The sequence below is a fragment of the Hypanus sabinus genome, chromosome 12, assembly GCF_030144855.1.
Source record: "Hypanus sabinus isolate sHypSab1 chromosome 12, sHypSab1.hap1, whole genome shotgun sequence".
In the NCBI taxonomy this organism is placed as follows: Eukaryota; Metazoa; Chordata; class Chondrichthyes; order Myliobatiformes; family Dasyatidae; genus Hypanus; species Hypanus sabinus.
The window spans coordinates 87,906,302-87,928,403 of NC_082717.1; the positions used below are offsets into that span (position 1 = coordinate 87,906,302).

A 22,102-nucleotide genomic window follows, 5' to 3' on the forward strand; every position below is an offset into this window, starting at 1 on the left:
ATCCAAGGTGGATATTTCTCCAGTTTATGAACTCTGTGATTTGTTTAAAAGTTATAGCAATCACACGAGGGCCATTAAGAGTAGTAGAGGTAATGAGAGGATCATGACCTCTACTGGAAAGCAGCCAGTAAAGGAGTGGAGCTTTGCGGCTTTGACTCAGGGATCGGCCTTGTCGAGGGAAGTGCCTTGTGAGGAAAGTGTGAATCTTTGGCTCGAGAGCCTTCGGCAAGGAGGCTGAGGGAGGAGACTACGCCACAGTTGGAGAGGCTGAGAGGTGGTGAAGAGGTGACAGGTAAACTGATTCAGTGTGATGCCTGATGTGGGAGGTCAGGGACACTGATGGTGCCTCCGGCTGCTACAACTGTGAAAAGTGTGTCCAGGTTCAGCTCCTGAAGGACCATGTTGGGGCACTGGAGAGGTAACTGGATGACCTCAAGTTCATCAGGGAAAACGAGAATTTTCTGGACAGGACCTACAGTGAGATTGTGGCACCGAAGATACCGGAAGAGAGAACGGGGGCAACGATGAGGAAGGGACGGATGCTTGAAGTACAGGAGACCCCAGGGGATGTGCCACTTGAAAACAGGTTCACCCTCTTGGAAGCTGTTGGGACAGAAGACACTGCCAATCTTAGAGGCAGACAGGTCTGCAAGTCAAAAATTGACACTGAAGCAAAGCCGAAGAGACAGACGACAGGCAGAGCTGTGGTAGTAGGGGACTCCATAGTGAGAGGTACAGAAAGCGGTTTCTGCGGCAACAGGTGGGATTTAAGGATGGTGTGTTGCCTCCCTGGAGCCAGGATCCAGGACATCACAGACCGATTGCAGAGCATCCTCAAGGGTGAAGTTGAATAGCTGGAAATGGTAGTGTATGTCGGCACAAATTACATCGGGAAGAAGAGGAAAGAAATTCTGCAGCTGACTTGAGAGAACTCGGAAGAAGGCTGAAAAGCAGGACCTCCAGGGTGGTTATCTCCGGTTTGCTTCCAGTTCCTCGTGCTGCTGAGGGCAGGAACAGGGAGATATGGGATCTCAATGTGTGGCTGAGGAGCTGGTGCGGCAAACAGGGTTTCAGATTCTTAGACCACTGGGATCTGTTTTGGGGTAAGGATGAATTGTACAAAAGGGACGGGTTGCACCTTAACAGGTGGGGGACCAGCATTCTGGCAGACAGGTTTGCCACTGCTACACAGGTGTGTTTAAACTAATAAGTGGGGGGGGAGGAGACGAACTGGAAATATAAGGATTGAGTTAAAGGGAAAGAGAGAATAAGAAAAGTTAAGAAAGACAACAGAATTGGCGGGGCAGAAAGCTCAGGAAGGGATCGGAGAGTATGACCAAGTGCAATAGAGACCGATGTGAGAAGCGAGAGGAATAATGGATTAACAGTATTAGATATGAATGCACGAAGTATAAGAAATAAAGTGGATGAGCTTGAAGCTCAGTTGGAAGTTGGTAAGTATGATGTTGTAGGAATAACAGAGACATCGCTGCAAGAGAACCAGGGCTGGGAAATGAATATTCAAGGATATACATCCTATCGAAAGGACAGACAGGTGGGCAGAAGGGGTGGGGTGGCTCTGCTGGTGAGAAATGAAATTCAGTCCCTTGCGAGGGGTGACATAGAATCAGGAGATGTAGAGTCAGTATGGATAGAACTGAGAAATTGTAAGGGCAAAAGGACCCTAATGGGAGTTATCTACAGGCCCCCAAACAGTAGCCTGGATATAGGGTGCAAGATGAATCAAGAGCTAAAATTAGCATGTCGCAAAGGTAATATTACAGTTGTAATGGGGGATTTCAACATGCAGGTAGACTGGGAAAATCAGGTTGGTACTGGACCCCAAGAAAGGGAGTTTGTGGAGTGCCTCCGAGATGGATTCTTAGAGCAGCTTGTACTGGAGCCTACCAGGGAGAAGGCTGTTCTGGATCTAGTATTGTATAATGAACCAGATTTTATAAGGGAACTCAAGATAAAGGAGCCATTAGGAGGTAGTGACCATAATAAGTTTTAATCTACAATTTGAGAGGGAGAAGGGAAAATCAGAAGTGTCAGTATTACAGTTAAACAAAGGGGGCTATGGAGCCATGAGGGAGGAGCTAGCCAAAGTTGACTGAAAGGATACCCTCTCAGGTATGACAGTGGAACAACAATGGCAGGTATTTCTGGGAATAATACAGATGGTACAGGATCAGTTCATTCCAAAGAGGAAGAAAGATTCTAAGGGGAATAGGGGGCGACTGTGGCTGACAAGGGGAAGTCAAGGACAGTATAAAAATAAAAGAGAAGTATAACATCGCAAAGATAAGCAGGAAGCCAGAGGATTGGGAAACTTTTAAAGAGCAACAGAAGATTACTAAAAAGGCAATACGGGGAGAAAAAGATGAGGCACAAAGGTAAACTAGCCAAGAATATAAAGGAGGATAGTAAAAGCTTCTTTAGGTATATGAAGAGGAAAAAATTAGTTAAAACTGAAGTTGGGCCCTTGAAAGCAGGAACAGGTGAATTTATTATGGGGAACAAGGAAATGGCAGATGAGTTGAACAGGATCTGTCTTCACTAGGGAAGACACAAACAATCTCCCAGATGTAATAGTGGCCAGAGGAACTGAGGAAATTCACATTAGGCAGAAAATGGTGTTGGGTAGACTGATGGGACTGAAGGCCAATAAATCCCCAGGGCCTGATGGTCTGCATCCCAGGGTACTTAAGGAGGTGGTTCTAGAAATCGTTCAAACATTGGTAATCATTTTCCAATGTTCTATAGATTCAGGATCAGTCCCTGAGGTTTGGAGGATAGCTAATGTTATCCCATTTTTTAAGAAAGGAAGGAGAGAGAAAACAGGGAATTATAGACCAGTTAGCCTGACATTAGTGGTGGGGAAGATGCTGGAGTCAATTATAAAAGATGAAATAATGGCACGTTTGGATAGTAGTAACAGGATCGGTCCGAGTCAGCATGGATTTACGAAGGGGAAATCCTGCTTGACTAATCTTCTGGAATTTTTTGAGGATGTAACTATGAAAATGGACAAGGGAGAGCTAGTGGATGTAGTGTACCTGGACTTTCAGTAAGTCTTTGATAAGATCCCACATGGGAGATTAGTGGGCAAAATTAAAGCACATGGTATTGGGGGTAGGGTACTCACATGGATAGAAAATTGGTTGGCAGGCAGGAAACAGAGTGGGGATTAATGGGTCCTTTTCAGAATGGCAGGCAGTGACTAGTGGGGTACCGCAATGCTCGGTGCTGGGACCACAGCTATTTACAATATGCATTAATGATTTAGATAAATGGATTATAAGTAACATTAGCAAATTTGCAGATGACACAAAGCTGGGTAGTAGTGTGAAATATGAGGAGGATGTTAGGAGAATGCAGGGTGACTTGGACAGGTTGGGTGAGTGGGCAGATGCAGTTTAATGTGGATAAATGTGAGGTTATCCACTTTGGTGGCAAGAATAGGAAGGCAGATTACTATCTGAATGGTGTCAAGTTAGGAAAAAGGGAAGAACAACGAGATCTAGGTGTCCTTGTTCATCAGTCACTGAAAGTAAGTATGCAGGTACAGCAGGCAGTGAAGAAAGCTAATGGCATGTTGGCCTTCATAATAAGGGGAGTTGAGAATAGGAGCAAAGAGGTCCTTCTGCAGTTTTACAGGGCCTTGGTGAGACCACTCCTGGAGAATTGTGTTCAGTTTTGGTCTCCAAATTTGAGGAGGGACATTCTTGCTATTGAGGCAGTGCAGCGTAGGTTCATGAGGTTAATTCCCGGGATGGCGGGACTGTCATATGTTGAAAGATTGGAGCGATTGGGCTTGTATACACTGGAATTTAGAAGGATGAGAGGGGATCTGATTGAAACATATAAGGTTATTAAGGGATTGGACACAATAGAGGCAGGAAACATGTTCCCAATGTTGGGGGGAGTCCAGAACCAGAGGCCACAGTTTAAGAATAAGGGGCAGGCCATTTAGAACAGAGTTGAGGAAAAACTTTTTCACCCAGAGAGTTGTGGATCTATGGAATGCTCTGCCTCAGAAGGCAGTGGAGACCAATTCTTTGGATGCTTTCAAGAAAGTGTTAGATAGAGCTCTTAAAGATAGCAGATATGGGGAGAAGGCAGGAACGGGGTACTGATTGTGGGTGATCAGCCATGATCACATTGAGTGGTGGTGCTGGCTCAAAGGGCCTACTCTTGCACCTATTGTCTATCATTAGTCTTATCTTTTCATGAATGGAGGTGTGAACCGTTGTAGAGATGTTAAGACTGCATTGTAAATAACAAATAGGTGGTGTTGTACCCCACCCCCTCTGTTCAGGGATGGGTTTTCCAGTTTATGGCTTCTTTAACTCCTCTTTCAAATACGTCCTCCCCATCCAAAGTGCCAAACCTCTCGGATGAGTGGCAAAACGTCTTCTAGACAACACAGCAAGTACAGTTGTGTGGCGACCCATTTCCTGGCACATCCGAACCGGCTCACAATTAGATAGCCTACGGGGGTTTGCGAGCACAGAGCTTTGGAGCCTCTGCGCCACGGGGGGCAGGTTGAGGGAGGCTTAAAAGTGAGGCTGAGGATTTCGAATAAAGTTTTTTCCTTCGACTGCAGTTACCGACTCCGTGTCGTAATTTTAGCGCTGCGTGTAGCACACCGCTACAGTTGCTTTGATTTACTACTGCTTGATATATAGTGACCTGGATGACTAAGAACTTTCATAGGCACTTCGATTTTGTTAGTTTACTGTAATCAGTGTAGTATATACCTTAATGGTGCCTCACAGTATAATGTGTTATCTAGTGTCATAATTTCCTCAAAATTAATCCAGTGAATGACTCTACCAGTTTGCTTCCAAAAAGACCACTTTTGACCTTATTATCTGAGATGTGTCAGACAGTGTTGTGAATTGCCCTCAGCATCCTGAAGTCAAAGAAAGAAAAATCATCTTGTTCCTAATTCCCTGAAGGAAGTGCTATGTTTGGATCTCCACTGAGGATGGGTTTGGTCTCCACTAGAGTTGACTCACGCACTACGCTGCAATGTATGCATGTGTATTTGCAAGGGAATGACTTGTTCCCATTCAGGGAGGAAAGAATTCCAAAATCAAAAAGCATGAGAAATTTCACGGTTTCCTTTGAGCATTAGAGGTCATGTACAATTAAAATATCTGAAGGAACTCTGGAACTTTGCCTGAACATTTAATCTCTAAAATACAAAAACAAAGTTTTTATTCTTGTAATTTACTCAGAAAATAAGGTTTTTTTTTCTATCTTTATGGCTTCAGCATCACATCCTTGCTCTTGTACTCTAGACCTCTTGAAATGAATGCTAACATGGCATTTGCCTTCCTCACCACCAACTCAGCCTGCAAGTTAACTTTCAGGGGTTCTGCACAAGGACTCCCAAGTTCCTCTGCACCTCAGACTTCTGGATTTTCTCCAGGTTTAGAAAATAGTCTGCACATTTGTTTCTACTACCAAAGTGAATGACCGTGCATTTTCCAACATTGTATTTCATTTGCCTCTTTCTTGCCCATTCTCCTAATCTGTCTAAGCCCTTCTGCATCCTACCTGTTTCTTCAACACTACTTGCCCCTCCAACAATCTTCATATCATATGCAAACTTGGCAACAAAACCAACTGTTCCATCATCTAAATCATTTATATACGGCATAAAAAGAAGTGGTCTCAACACCAACCCCTGAGGAGCACCACTGGTCACTGGCAGCCAACCAGTTTCCTTTTATTCCCACTTGCTGCCTCCTACCAATCAGCCAGTGCTTTAAACATGTTGCTAACTTTCCTGTAATACCATGTGCTCTTAATTGGTAAGCAGCCTCATGTGTGGCACATTGTCAAAGGCCTTCTGAAAGTCCAAATATACACCATCCACTGCATCCCCTTTATCCTACTTGTAATGTCCTCAAAGAATTTCAACAGGTTTATCAGGCAGGATTTTCCCTGAAGGAGACCATGCTGACTTTGTCCTATCTTGTCCTGTGTCATCAAGTACTCCATCACCTCATCCTTAACAACTGATTCCAGCACCTTCCCAACCATTGAGGTCAGGCTAGCTGGTCTATAATCTCCTTTCTGCTGTCTTCCTCCTTTCTTAAAGAATGGAGTGACATTTGCAATTTTCCAGTCCTCTGGCACCCTGCCAGAGTCCAATGATTTTTGAAAGATCATTTCTCATGCTACCTCTTTCAGAACCCTAGGGTGCAGTTCCTCTGGTCCAGGTGACTTATGTACCTTTTAGGTTTTTGAGCTTTTTGATTGCCTTCTCTCTTGTAACAGTAACTGCACCCACTCTCTTCCTTCACACATTACAACATCAGGCATACTGTTAGTGTCTTCCATAGGGAAAACTGACACAAATACTCAGTTAGTTCATCAGCCATCTCCTTGTTCCACGTTATTATTTCTCTTTTATTTTTAACATACTTGAAAAAACTTTTACTATCCACTTTGATATTATTTACTAGCTTGCTTTCATATTTCATCTTTTTTCTTCTAATGATCTTTTTAGTTGCTCTCTGTAGGTTTTTAAAAACTCCCCAATCTACTATCTTCCCACTAATGTTTGCTTTGTTGTATGCCCTTTCTTTTGCTTTTACAATAGCTTTGACTTCCCTTGTCAACCACAGTTATACTATCTTACCATTGGAATATTTCTTAATTTTTGGAATACACATGTCCTGCACCTTACTCATTTTTTTGCCAGAAATACACGCCATTGCTGCTCTGCTGACATCCCTGCCAGCAGTTCCTTCCAGTTTACTTTGGCCAACTCCTCTCTCATACCACTGTAATCTTCCCTTACTCCACTGAAACACTGCTACATCAGACTTTACTTTCTCCCTATCAAATTTCAAATGAACTCAATCATATTGTGATCACTGCTTCCTAAGAGTTCCTAAGAGTTCTCTTAGCTCCCTAATCACCTCCAGTTCATTACCTAACACCCAATCCAGTATAGCTGATCCCCTAGTAGACTCAACGACAAACTGTTCGAAAAAGCTATCTCACTCTCTTGAGATCCATAACCAATCTGGTTTTCTCAGTTGACCTGCATGTTAAAATCCCCCATGACTACTTTAACATTGTCCTTTTGACTCACCTTTTCTATTTCCTGTTGCAACCTGTGGTCCACCTTCCAACAGGCCACTGTTGGGAGGCCTGTATATAACTGCTATCAATGTCCTTCTTCTTCACCTGCCTCTTCTTACTTCATCCCTCTTCCTCTACCCACCCACCTTCCTTCTCACCTGGCTTCACTATCAGCTGCCAGTTTGTACTACAGCTTCTTTTCCCTTACATTCCAAACCTGAAGGATCTCAGCCTGAAACATTGACTGGTTATTCCTCTCCATAGGTGCTGCCTGACTGCTGAATTCCTCTATTACATTGTGTGCATTGCTCCGGATTTTTCTTACATTTATTTCTTGGTGATACAGCACATTTATAGGCCCTTCCGGCCTACAAGTCTGTGCTGCGAGTTACACCCATGTTAACCTACTAACTCATGCGTCTTTGAAACGTGGGAGGAAACTGGAGCACCCAGAAGAACTTGGATCCATTTCAGACACTTTTATGAAAAATGTAAATCACTTATTTTTCAGCATGTCAAAGTATGGAAGATGGGTCAACAGATCAACCATTTCTTTGCATGGATCTTGTATACATAACCGTGCTGCTGCAGGAGCTGGGATTCCAAAATGATGCCGAGTTAAAGGTAATCTGGATGTGATGGATGAAATTAACATCTTTCATTTAGTATTCTGCAGTGTCTTATCTGAAGTGGATTGTGATTCTCTTTACAGCTTGCTCGAAAGATCAATGGTGTTGAGAGCAGTTGGGCACTGGGAGCTACATTCCATTACATCGACTCCCTTCACTGAAACTGGAGAGAAAAGCGATTGTTTACAGTTCCATCAGGGTTGGACACACACCTTCTTCAAAATATTGTCTTCCCCCAGTGGCAATGGGGCAATCATAAAATGCGGGTCTAGACTTTGTTGATTTTAATATTCTGAGTCTCTGGGGTTTATTGTTTTAAATCTAGGCGATCAAAAATCACTGATTTTTAGATGGTTGCCACATTGGCTGAGATTTTGCATGATCTTTAACAAACAAATGGTGAGAATCTTTTTTGTAACTTTATTTTATTTTTTAGGAATCAACAAAAAATGAAATTTAAAGGGATTGTGAATTGTGTTTATTTTTAATGTATAATACCATTTTTATTTGATTTTGGGGTCAGGGAAGGGAGTTAGTGATCAGGTTAGGATTTGGGGACAGGGATGGATGTGGGGGATTTAGAGGACAGGGTAGAGTCTAGGCCTCTGCTCCACATTTAGCCACTTGGATGTGGTCAGATGTTGAGCCAGCAGAGCAGCAGGAATGAGGCTGGTAATGCCTCAGTACGCAAGCTGGGTCGGCGAAGACCAGAGTTCAAGGCCTAGTGTTCAGGATCCCGCCATCGGTGAGTCTGGAGCTCAAGGCCTGGATCTTGTGTCCTCATTCGTTGTTAATGATACTGAAAGATCAAAACCCTAAAGTCATTCTGAAGTACAGAAGTAGAGGCCTGATAGCCAGAGCTGTGAGTATGCAAACCTCTGTGAGTCCTTTGGGGAAGTCGAAAGCCCAATGTCTGTGAGTCCACGAGTCTGCTGGAGCCTGGAGCCCAAAGATGGCCTGTTTTGGGGTTGGAGGACTGGTTGGGAGGGAGGAACAGGTCTTGGTTTGCTGTGGTGCTTTTGACTTGGTGCTTCTGCTTTGTTGTGATCTGTGTTGTTCTGCCAAGCTTGGTGGGCATGCTGTATTGGCACTGGAATGTTTGTGGAAGCTTGCAGGCTGACCTCTGCACTCCCTGGTTGGCTATTACACTGTCCCGCCAATGAACTGGACTCTGAAAACTCACACTCGGTTCTCAATCACACTTTATTTACTGGTGCACAAGGAAAACAGCATGGCCCCTGTCACCACACTTTTCTGAAGTGTGAGCAAAGAAATGCCTTTTTTTATATACAGAAATTCACTAGTTGTATACAAATACTGATCCAATAGAAACTTTGTGCCTTTCCGATTCCCATCATTTCTATATTTAAGTACCAATCATGATACATATTTCAGGTGTTAATAACCAATTAAATCTACATGTTAAGGGCCAATAATACTTGAATTATTAGTAAATACTGCCCTAGAATCCTTCATTTGCATCTTTGTCTTGGTATGCTCGGTGACCTTGGTTCCCAGGCTTGAACCAGATCTGCATCAGATCTTTTCCATGAAATAAAAATAAAACCGTTTTGAGGGAACACTAGTTCATTTAGAAAAATAGCTACTCACAGTTGGCCATCACAGTCAACCTTTATTCAACATTCCATCTACAATGGATGTCACCATAGCATAATGAGAAGAATATTTCAGATTTGCTGAATAAGTAATACCATTTACCACTAGATATCTGTCAGTTGCAGGGACTTACCATTTTGTTACATTTAAGACCATTCAGTTATGTATTACACGATTTTGTAATTATTTATTCTGTATGCATCAAAGAACAACTATGAGAGTTATAAACAAGCTTTGAATAGCTTTTATCAACCACAATATCTGCAGGTGAGCCATTCTTATTTGGAAGTGTCTGCCAATAGTATGAGCCATTCTTATTTGGAAGTGTCTGCCAATAGTATATGTTGATTTAAATATTGGAATTACATTGCAAAAGAGAGCAAAGTTTGAGGTGATTTGTCCATGCTTCATTTCTACCCTCCTTGTGGGCATTGTACTGACTAAGCCTGCCAATCCATAGTATTTGAATGAAGTATTCTGGCCATTTTTTTAATATATAGAATATAACATCTCTCAAAAGGACTTCATAGAAAACCTTTATAATTGTTTATGTCAGTAATGTTTGAAAGTTGCACTTTCAAATTTTAAAGGGTAGTGAATGCAAAATTTACTACTGAATCTTTCCCCAATAAATCAATTATAGAATTGATGCTAGCCGGCCATAAGGTTTGTCAGCTAGTTTTTAGACACTTTGCCATTGTAAACTAGCAAGCACCTAATTTCTGCTTTCAGGTGAGTCCTTCCTGTTCGTAAATTTGAAACCAGCTGCTGCTGGGGGAGGATTATTATCATTCAGTGATGGTTAGATGTTTACCCTTCTCATTACATTGCCTTATGTTGAAGCTAAAATGCAAATTTATAGTCAGTGATCCACTTGAATCTTCCAACCTTAATGCAAGATGCTAAGCTCAGGCAAAAATTAACTGAGATAAAATATGCACTCTGCTAGTCTATTGTAATTTGTGAACTCTGCTCAGAATGATTAAAGATTGGTTTATTTCCTTGTGAAAGGGGAAATGGAATCATCGAAGGTTATCCAAGTCAATTTGGAAACCTTGATTCATCAGATTAAGGGCATAAAATGGGGGTGAGCATTTCAGGTATAAGGCTATCACTGTAAAGGTCTTGCAAAGATTTTTGCTAATAAATTCCACTTACATTATTTGTTAACACAAAATGTAAAAATTCTATCTTATTGTCTGTTAGAGGCTGACTTTTAGCACATTATCTTTCTAATTTCTGGAAGTATATGGTCACTTAACAAAAGCACTTTACAAGGTGATGAACATTCAGTATGCAGACTCAATGAAGATTTACTAATGCCTCAGACGTTTGAAAATTTTGCTCCCAAATCTGTTCTCATCAGGGCTACCAACTGATGTGTGGATGTGTTTGTACTGTTGATCGTTTCCATCTAAGTTTGTCTGCTATCTGTTCTTAAGCCATTCTTCCTTTATTTTCTGGTTGCAAGTTTGAGCTTCCTTTCATTTAAAAAGTCACAGAACTTGTGTAAAAAGTTACAATACATTTGAACAGAGCAACAACTGGTATTTGATATTTAAAAATCTTCAGGAATTAAGTAAATAAATTAATTTTAGTGTTCTACTTAAAAGGATATGTCTTCTAAAGCTTTGTTCCTTTTTGACCAACACAGAATGCTGGAGGAAAACAACAGGAAGTCAGCCAACATCTATGGAGGGGAGTAAACAGTTGATATTTTGGGCTGAGACCATTAAATCTGGAAAGGAAGGTGGAAGAAGTAAATAAGACATAGGAGTAGAATTAGACCATTCAGCCCATTGAGAGTTCTGCTATTTCATCATGGCAGATTTATTATCTCTCTCATTCCCATTCTGTTACCTTCTCCCTGTAACCTGCGACACCCTTAGTAATCAAGAACCATTCAACCTCTGCTTTAGATATATCCAATGACTGGGCCTCCACAGCTGTCTGTGGCAATGATTCACCACCTGAAGCTGGAATAAGTTAGGGGGTGGGAGGAAGAAAGGAATACAACCAGGTGAGAGCAAAGGTGGGTGTGTGGGGGAAGAGGGAATGAAGTAAGAAACTGGAAGGTGATAGGTGAAAGAGGTAAAGGGCTGAAAAAATAGGCAATCTAATAGGACAGTTGGTGGAGCATGGAGGAAAAGGGAAGGGGAACCAGAGGGAGATGAAGACACTTCGCATTCTGTCAGCGTAGTTTCCAAACTCATGGTATGAACATTGATTTCTCTAACTTATGGTAATTACTGTCCTTGCCCACTTCTGTATTTTTCTGTTCCCTATTCTGTTCGCCCTCTTACCCCTCCTCTTCACCCACCCATCACCACCCTTTGGTGCCCCTCCTCCTTCCCTTTCTCCCATGGCCTACTGTCTGCCCCTACTAGATTCCTTCATCATTCCATTACCTTTTCCACCTTTCAACTGCTAGTTTCTCACGTCATCCCTCACATATCTTCTGCCATCTTGTAGCCACCCCACCCCCCCTTACGTCCTTCCTTTCCAGACATGGTGAAAGATGCCAGCCTGAAACATGTTTATTCCCCTACATAGATGCTACTTGACTTGCTGAGTTCCTCCAACATTTTGTCTGCGTTGCTCTGGATTCCCAGTATCTGCAGAATCTTGTGTTCATTTTTTATATTGATTTGAGCAGAAAACAGAAACTTTTGTCATTTATCATTGAATTAATAATGAAGAGGAAATTTTGAACTTCTCTTGAAAATTTGTTACCTTATATACTATTTACCACAACTGCACCTTCTGATTTATATGCTATCATAGTCATGGTTATTTCTAGTCTTGTATAAACTTTTAAATATATATAATCTTATCGCTGTAGCTTCAAGTTTTTTTCAGTTTTAAGGAAAACTCCATTGGTCATGAAGTCATTTTAAAGGGACTAAGCTTACAGAATATTTACAAAATGAGAGGGTAGAGAAAGTCTGCAGATGCTGTAAATCTAAACAACACACACAAAATGCTGGAGGAACTCAGCTGGCCAGGCAGCTTCTATGGGGAAAAAGTACAGTCAACGTTTTGGGCTGAAAACCTTCGGCAGGGGTAATAAATCAGCCATGATTGAATGGTGGAGCAGACTCAATGGGCTGAATGGCCTAAATTGCTCCAATGTCTTATTGTCTTGATGACCCTTTATTCTGCAACTAACTTGGCAATTTACAACAAAGAATAAATACCCTAAGAATGCAGTCACTAGAAGTTTCTGGACAATTTGTGTCACTCATCCAATAGCCTGTGTTTCAAGAGCTCCAACAATATAAAAAACAGCAGTGCAAGGACTTTTCTGTAATAACAAGGATTATATTTCTGCAATGCCACTTGTTATACCCACACCCTAAAAAGGGAATAACAGTCTCTGGAATCACACTGCTGCCGTTCTATTATTTAAAAATGGTTTGTTTTAAACGTTTACCTTGTCCTTTTTTTCCTGTCTTTCTATGCCAAATTTGGTGCGAGTCCCATTTCCTCCTCTGCTAATCCTCCTTTTAATTTTTAAATTCCCATTCGATAGAAGATTAGTTTTATTTGTCATGTACATTGAAATGCATCGAGTGCATTGATGCTTATTGGTTATTCAGTGTGCTGGGGGTGGGGGGTATGCCGCAAGTGTTACCATTTTTCTGGTACCAACATAGAATGTCCACAATCACTAACACTGACCTGTATGTTTTTGGAATGTGAGGAGAAACACAAATGGTCACAGGAAGAATATACATTCTCCTTACAGAGAGCAGCAGGAATTGAATCCCAATCGCTGATCAATGGCGTTATAAAGTGTTGTGCTACACTACCATGCCACCACTCTTATTCAAAGCATGTTAAGCCTGTTTGTCAGAACCTGATATTCAGCCAACACACACAAAATGCTGGAGGAAATCAGCAGGCCAGGCAGCATGAATGGAAAAGAGAAGAGTCAACATTTTGGGCGGAGACCCTTCAGCAGGAGTGGAGAAAAGAAAATGAGGGGTAGAGTTTAAAGGTGGGGGGGAGGAGAAACACAAGGTAATAGGTGAAACCTGGAGGGGAAGGGGTGAAATGAACAACTGGGAAGTTGACTGGTGGAAGAGATAGAGGGCTGGGGAAGGGGGAGTCTGATAGGAGAGGAAGAAAGAAAAGTGGGAAGGAGCACCAGAGAGAGGTGATTAGCATGCAAGGAGATAAGGTGAGAGAAGGAAAAGTGGGGGGGGGGGGAGGCGCAGTTACCAGAATCAAGAAATCAATGTTCATGCCATCAGGTTGGAGACTACCCAGGTGGAATATAAGATGTTCCTCCAACCTGAGTGTGGCCTCATTATGACAGTGGAGGAAGTCATGGATAGACATAATAGAACAGGAACGGGAAGTGGAATTAAAATGGGTGGCCACTGGGAGATGCCACTTTTTCTGGCAGACAGAGCATAGATGCTTGATGGAGCAATCTCCTAATCTATGTCGTGTCTCGCTACACTGGGAGATGTATGACCCCATGTATGGTGTATGACCCCATGGGATTTGCAGGTGAAGTGTTGCCTCACCTGGAAGGACTGTTTTGGGGCTTTGAATGGTAGTGAGGGAGGAGCTGTAGCACTTGTTCTGCTTGTAAGGGTGTACCAGGAGGGAGATCAGTGGGGAGGGACAAATGAACTAGGGAGTTGTGTAGGGAGCGAACCCTGTGGAAAGCAGAAAATGGGAGGAGGGAAAGATGTGGTTTGTGGTGGGATCCCATTGGAGATTGCAGAGGTTCCAGAGAATTATCTGTTGGACATTGAGGCTGATGAGGTGGTAGGTGAGGACAAGAGGAACCCTATCCCTGGTAGGGTGGCAGGAGGATGGGGTAAGGGTAGATGTGTGAAATGGAAGAAATGTGGTTGAGGGCAATGTTGATGTTGGAGGAAGGGAAGCCCCTTGAAGAAGGAGGACATCTCCTTTGTTCTGGTATAAAAAGCCTCACCTGGAGAGCAGATGCAGCAGAGACGGAGGATCTGAGAGAAGGGGATGGTGTTTTTACAAGTAACAGTGGGAAGAGGTGTAGTCCAGGTAGCTGTGAGAACCAGTGGGTTTGTAATAGATATCAGTAGAGATAGAGACAGATCGAGAAAGGGGAGGGGGTGTCAGAAATTGACCTGTTAAATTTGAGGGCCAGATGGAAGTTGGAGGCAAAGTGAATGAAGTCGACAAGTTCAGCATGGGTGCAGGAAGTAGCACCAATGCGGTTGTGGATGTAACATAGGAAAAGTGCAGGACGGCCACCAGTGTAAGCTTGGAACACAGACTGTTCCACATAACGGACAAACCGACAGGCATAGCTGGGACCCATGTGAGTACCCATGGCTAGTTCCGCTAGGCAGAGGAGAATTGGTTGGGACTGGTGTCAAAAAGAAATGGAGAGCTTTCTCGGCCTGAAATGTTGACTGTACTCTTTTCCATAGATGCTGCCTGGCCTCCTGAGTTCCTCCAACATTTTGTGTGTGTGTTGCTTAGATTTCCAGCATCTTCAGATTTTCTCTTAACTTTACTGACTGGTATTCAGCCATCTTAGACTTCTCTGCTACTGTGTCAAGGCACCATTATGTCAAGAGTATGAAATAGCTGATGTGCAGGAATGCCCCACATTATAAAAGATTATACATGGACATGTTCTGCTCTTCTCTCGTATGATAACAAGTAATCCTAAGCAACTGCCTAAGATGGAAAGTCTTCAAAACCAAATCTGAATAATGCATCCTGAGGAACATAGCTTTAGTAATCCTAAATGTTGAAGGTTATTTCCAATATGTTAACTATTAGTTCCATTTATGAATAAATACTGTGCAGAACTACATATGTGTTTTAAGGAGCAAGCTTAAAATAATTTTGAGGTGAGGAGGAGAATTGCTGAGAGATTTCCAGTGCTGTTTAACTGTCCTTAATTTGATTCAAGTGCAGAAAATGTGTTTTTGATCTACTTACACAAGTGATATTTCTGACAATTGACATAGGATGCATGGTTTGGTTCACTGCTCTGCTCTCTCTACACTCTTGATCATGTGGCTTGACACAGCTCAAATGCCATATCTAAATTTGCTGCTGTTGGTGACGAGGAGGTATACAGGAATGAGCTAGATTGGTTAGTATCACAACAACCTCATACTCAACATCAGCAAGACCTAGGAACATTTTGTGGACCTCAGGAAGCAAAAGTCAGGAGAATGCACACTAGTTCGCATTGAGGGGTCAGCAGTGAAAAGCTTCAAGTTCCTGGGCATCAACATCTTAGGAGCACAAAGAAGGCACACTAATGGCCCTATTTAAGAATTTGAGGAGATTTAGTATGTCACCAAAACTTGGCTGACTGGTGGAGAGCCTTTTGACTGGTCACATCACAGCTTGATATGGAGCCTCCAAAGCACAGGATCTCAAGAGGCTGCAGAGTAGACTCAGCCATTTCCACCATGGGCATAACGCTCCCCACCACCTAAATCATCTTTAAGGGGCGGTGCCTCAAGAAGGTGGCATCTATTATTAAAGACCCTCACCATCAAGGACATCTTCACATTACCACCATCAGAGAGGAGGTACAGAAACTTGAAGACACACACAACATTTAAGAACGACTTTTCTTCTCCACTTTCAAATTTCCGAATTGTCCAAGAATACTACCTCATTATTCATCTTATACACTATTTAATTTTGCAAATTATGATAATTTTTGTCTTGCAGTGTATCACCAAAAGGCAACAAATTTCACTGTATACAGTATGTTATTAATAAACCTGATTCTAATTTGCAATATCAAACAGGACAGCATTATTACAATTATTTTCCTCCATGTGTGACTGCTTTACATATAAAAGGACTGGACATTTTATGATTTCCATTATATCAGAATCAGGTTTTCTATCACTGACACATTATGTCATGAAATGTGTTTTGCAGTAGCAATACATGAAATATATCATATAAATTGCAATAAGAAATATATTAAGTAGTGCAAAAATAGTGAGGTGGTATTCATGGGTTTATTAACCATTTAGAAATCTGATGGTGGAGCAGAAGAAGCTATTCCTAAAACAATAGTAATGTGAAGAGGACATGTCCTGGGTTGTGCAGTCCCTAATGAGGAATTTTTGGGAATTGCTTTTTGAAAATGTCCTCAGTGTTGGGGCGGCTAGTGCCTACGATGGAGCTAGCTGTGTTTACTACCCCTGCAGCTTTTTCTGATCCTGTGCAGAGGCCCCTCCTACCAGTTAGGATGCTCTTCATGATACATCTGTAGAAATTTGTAAGTCTTAAAGCAACCCTTACCAACATCTTGTTACCTATTCAAAACAAATTGGTAAGGATAATCAAGCTTGTTAGGATGTTCTCCACATTACATCTAGAATTTTTTTAGTATCATAACAAACCTTAAATTCCTAATGAAATAAAGCCGTTGGTGTGGCTTCTTTGTAATTGCATCAGTATGTTGGGCCCAGGGTAGATCTTAAGAGATGTTGGAACCCAGGAACTTGAAACAGCTCACCCTTTTATGAGGACATGTGTATTTCCTCAACTTTCCCTTCCTGAAGTTCACAATTCTTTGTCTTACTGATGTTGAGTACAAGTTTGTCATTGTGACACCACTCAACCAGCTGAACTATCTCACTCCTGTACACCTCCCCATCAGCATCTGAGATTCTGCCAGTAACACCTATGTCATTGGCAAATTTATAGATGGCATTTTGTGCTGTGCCTTGCCATGCAGTCAAAGGTGTAGAGTAGAGCAGTAGGCTACGTATGCATCATTGAGGTGCTCTGTGATAATTATCTGTGACTAGGATATGTTATTTCTGATCTAGACTGTCTGTGATCTCACAATGAAGTTAAGGGTCCAGTTGCAGAGGGAGGTACAGAGGACCAGGTTTCAAAGCTCGTTAAGTAGTACTGAGGGGATGATAGTGTTGAACACAGAGCTGCAATCAATAAACAGCAATTTGATGTAGGTATTGGTCCAAGTGGTTCAAAGCTGACCGGAGAGCCAGTGAGATTGCACTTGCTGTAGACCTGTTGTAGCGGTAGGTAAAATGCAGTGAGTCCAAGTGCTTGCTGATGCAGGAGTTGTTGCTGGTCATGATCAACCTGTCAAAGCACTTCATCATAGTAAATGTGAGAGCAACTGGGTACTAATTCAGCTCACTCTGCTCTTTTTGGGCACTGATATGACTGATAGACAGATGCATATCCTGCAAGTTCCAACTTCCCATGCAACTACAACAGTTGTTGCAGCTATGGATGTTCAATATTTGATGGCCATCAACAAGCAACTACTGTATGTCATGTAGGAAAAGCTGAGTGTCCTGTGAGGGATTATTTCCTCAGTACACTGTAGGGTGTTCTGTTTGCCCTTTCTAAGGACTGGAGTTTGTAAATATGCTGCAAAAGATAATGGTTCTCCTTTAGCGGAAATTAATGTTGAATGTTCAAAATATTTTTTTTAAATCTGCAGCAATATAAGATTTACTCCAGTCGTTTCTTGCACACTGAGCACCTAAAGGACTGGCAGCTCCTTAAATTTACCCCACTCTTTTGCAGCAGCTGCACACAAATAAATATAATCAGCACTCTAAATAGCTACAAATCTGAAGGCAATAGATTTAATGTGGAAAGTATCCATCATTACCAATACTCATGATGATATACTGTCCTAATCTGAAAATGCCAATATGATTGTTGTATATTTTTTTATTTATAGGCATTGTGTGGTAAGTCAACACCTACTTAAAGGAATGGAATAAAACAAAACTTTGAGTACTATAATGCGACAACTTATTTTGGCTTTGTGGACTATTTATAAGCCTATGACTTGTTAAGCTACAAAACTACTGCAGTGTTTGCACTGAGCTCTAAATACTTCAAAGTTCAAAGTAAATTTATTATCAAAGTATGTATATGTTACCATATACAACCCTGAGATTCATTTTCTGGTGGGCATTCACAGTAGATACAAAGAAACACAATAAACTACACAGACAACAAGCAATGCGGAAAAGAAGAGAAATTGTGTAAATACAAAAAAGAATCAGCTCAGCATCGAAATGAGTGAAGTTACCCACAATAGTTCAGGAGCCTGATGGTTGAAAGGTCATAACTGTTCCTGAACCTGGTGGTGTGGGTCTTAAGGCTTCTTTACTTCTTTGCCTATGTCAGCAGTGAAAAGAGCATGACGTGGATGGTGGGGGTACTTGGTGATGGATGCTGCGTTCTTGTGGCAGTGGTCCTTATATGTTCAGTGGTGGTGAGTGCTTTTCCTGTGATGGACTGGCTGTATCCACTACTTAGAGATATTGTCATCTTTGCTTTTGAAGGATTCTGTCCATAGTCAAAATTAAATGTACTTTAATGTATATAACTTTTATCAAATTACCAGTTCTGCTGCTATTTCAGCACTGCTCTTTTTCTCATTTTGTTTCGTAGCACTGTGGACACACACAAGTGCAAAACTTACACCATAAGACAAAGGAGCAGAAGTTGGCCATTCGGCCCATTGAGTGCTCCGCCATTTCATCATGAGTTGATCCAATCTCCCCTTTAGTCCCATTCCCCCGCCTTCTCACCATAACCTTGGATGTCCTGACTACTCAGATACCTATCAATCTCTGCCTTAAATACACCCAATGACTCGGCCTCCACTGCCGCCCGTGGCAACAAATTCCACAGATTCACCACCCTCTGGCTAAAATTTTTTTTTCGCATCTCTGTTCTGAATGGGTGCACTGCAATCCTCAACTCATGTCCTCTCGTTCTGGACCCCCCCACCATGGGAAACAACTTCACCACATCCACTCTGTCCATGCCTTTCAACATCCAAAATGTTTCTTATGAGGTCCCCTGTCATTCTTCTAAACTCCAAGGAGTACAGTCCAAGAGCGGTCAAACGTTCCTCATATGTTAACCCTCTCATTCCCACTTGTATCAGAAACTAGCTGCTCATTTTAATGTGAAGCACATACCTTGACAAAAAAGGATTGATGTTGCATGAAATATTGGTATTAATCTACAAAACATCAAGGCAATGAACTACATACATGATTAAGATAAACAAAGGAAAATCGTTATTTGTTCAGAATGCCTTTATTAATCCAGATCATAAGTAACGAAATTCATACATGCTTTAGACAAGAATATTAACTACAGGAAAGCATTGCACCATTCCTGTAAACAGAAGACACACTGTCCAGCTTGTCTGCTGTTGGCTCCACAAATATCTTTCAACCAGTCTTTAAATAATTCATCATCCTTTCTCAGAACAAGGAACTGGCCTAGCACTTCATAAGCCTGCAAAGGGAACAGAAAATAAGATTACTAAAGATTAGCAGTAAATATTACTGTTTATATATAAAGAATAGTATATGCTCCATACCAGACTTTCTTTCATTTAATGATCAATATATTCTACCTTGTTCAGCTTCTTCTTAAATGCATCTGTAGAGTTTACCTCAACTATTCCTGTATGGTCACTTCCATTCTAATTATTCTGAGTGCTGAGGTTTCTTCCAAATTTCTAAATGGAATTATGATAGACCACTTCATATTCTGGTCCACTACAAAAGCAAAAACATCACCTTTGCCAACTCAAACCAGCACTTTCATACCGTTATGGGACTATCTCTCAGATATTCCTTTTATATTACAGAGTAGCTCAATTTTTCCAGGCAGATGTCAGCTCTATGATCCACCTAGATTTTATTTTGCACCTTCATTACTGTCCCTAAAAAGACAGGAGTAGTGCACAGGAATCCAAAATAGTTGAACAAATTTCGAAGTAAGTTTATTATTGAAGTACCTATAAGTCACCATGTACTACCCTGAGATCCATTTTCTTGCAGGCATTCACAGTAAGACAAAGAAATGCCATAAAATTAATGAAAAACTACACACAAGGCTGGACAAGATACCAATGTGCAAAAGAAGACAAACTATACAAATTTTTAAAAAATAATAATAATAAACGTTAAGTAATATTGAGACCATTAAGTTGTAGTGTCCTTAACAGTGAGTCCATAGGCTGTGTTCAGTGATCAGTTCACTGTTGTGGTGAGTGAAGTTATCCATGCTGGTTCAGCAGCCTGATGGATGAGAAGTAATAACTGTTCCTGAACCTGGTAGTGTGGGACCTAAGGTTCCTGTACCTCTTTCTTGATGGCTGCAGCAAGAAGAGAACATGCTTGAATGGTGGGGGTCCTTGATGATAGATGCTGTTTTCTTGTAGCAGTGCTCTTTGTTGACCTGCTCAGTGGTAGGGAGGCTTTTCCTGTGATGAATTGAGTTGTATCCACCACTTTTTGTAGGCTTTTAGTAGGTAAAAGTCATACGTTAAAGAGTTTTTTTAGAGTTCACCATTATGCTTTATGAATCCACATCGTTGCTTACGTATGTATGTGATCCTAGAATACCCCTTTCCCTTCACAATGACAAAAGCTGACATGTTTAACAGAAATTGCTAAACATATTATGCAGACTATATATTGAGAAGTAAACATGTGAAGGCAGAAAGGAAGTGAAGTAGCTATTTAAGAGGCTGTAAAAGGAGAAATGATTAACATGAACAGAAAAAGAGAACAACCGATGGAGGAAATGGTTAAGTTAATAGCAGTAGATTGCAGTCAGCAAAGAATGAGTAGTGTTTGGGGAAAGGAGTAACCTCAAGTGTTGAGGATGGGTTAAGGAAGATAAATTGGATGTAGGACGTCAGTGGAATCACTTATAAATCCACTGACTTCTGTTACCAGAGAGAGGGATCTAACCTGAGAACGCATCAAAGGTGTACAATCTCTAATGTTAATCTACCTTCTGGGAATGTGTTGCACACCACCTTTGCAGAAACTGGAAGTTGGTATGTTTACAGCTGCCTGGGTCATGTTTTAGAATATTTTTTGTTTTTTCCACCTAGACCCTCCTGTCATCTTACCTTACTTCATTTTTTCCCCATCAGGTCACTAGCTCTCAAATAATTATCATAATCCTTGTGACTCTCCATCAGTCTGAACTTCTTTCTCCCAAGGATACCTATCTATGAGTAACCTTGCCAACTGCACAACCTACCTTCTCACCTACATTACTGCCCAGCTTGGTGTTTAATGTTTTAGTGCTACACCTCAGAATATGGAGAGTTAATGATATATATGTATTTGTTTATTTACTTATTACTACATGGAACAGGCACTTCTGGCCCAAAGAGTCACACTGTTCACTCAGCAAGCCAACTTAGACACTTTACTGTAACCAATTAACCTACTAACCAGCAACACGAGTGAATCTGCAGATGCTGGAAATAAATAAAAACACAAAATGCTGGCAGAACTCAGCAGGCCAGACAGCATCTATGGGAGGAGGTAGTAACGGCGTTTCGGACCGAAACCCTTCATCAGGAGAGAAGTAACATAGGATGGTCGAGGGGGGCTAAGAAGTGGGGGGAGGGATAAAGTAGAGAGCTAGGAAGTGATAGGCTGGAGGGAAATGGGCTGGGGGAAGGTGGAGAATTATGGGAAATAAAAGAGAAAGAAAGGTAGGACTGGGGGAAGATTATAGTGAGGGGGGAAAAAAAGAGAGAAAGAGAACCAGACTAAAATAACAGATAGGGATGGGGGTAAGGGGAGGCAGGGGTATCAACGGAGGTCTGTGAGTTGGATGTTCATGCCAGCAGGTACTCTCTCTTTTCCCCCCTCACTATAATCTTCCCCCAGTCCTACCTTTTATTTCCCATAATTCTCCACCTTCCCCTAGCCCATTTC

The 22,102-nt window shown here is 41.6% G+C and overlaps 2 protein-coding genes across 5 annotated transcripts in view; one reads left to right on the forward strand and one right to left on the reverse strand.

Moving 5' to 3' along the window:
* entpd6 (ectonucleoside triphosphate diphosphohydrolase 6) overlaps positions 1-18,140 on the forward strand; it is a 79,631-nt gene extending 61,491 nt beyond the window's left edge. For both annotated transcript variants that reach the window (XM_059986384.1, XM_059986385.1), the window contains exons 13-14: positions 7,619-7,731; positions 7,820-18,140. In XM_059986384.1, the coding sequence (XP_059842367.1) occupies positions 7,619-7,731; positions 7,820-7,897 (191 nt within the window). In that variant the 3' untranslated portion in view covers positions 7,898-18,140. The remainder of the gene's footprint in view (positions 1-7,618; positions 7,732-7,819) is intronic.
* Positions 18,141-19,443: 1,303 nt separating this feature from the next.
* LOC132403117 (barrier-to-autointegration factor-like) overlaps positions 19,444-22,102 on the reverse strand; it is a 78,080-nt gene continuing 75,421 nt past the window's right edge. For all 3 annotated transcript variants that reach the window (XM_059986412.1, XM_059986411.1, XM_059986413.1), the window contains one exon: positions 19,444-19,646. In XM_059986412.1, the coding sequence (XP_059842395.1) occupies positions 19,500-19,646 (147 nt within the window). In that variant the 3' untranslated portion in view covers positions 19,444-19,499. The remainder of the gene's footprint in view (positions 19,647-22,102) is intronic.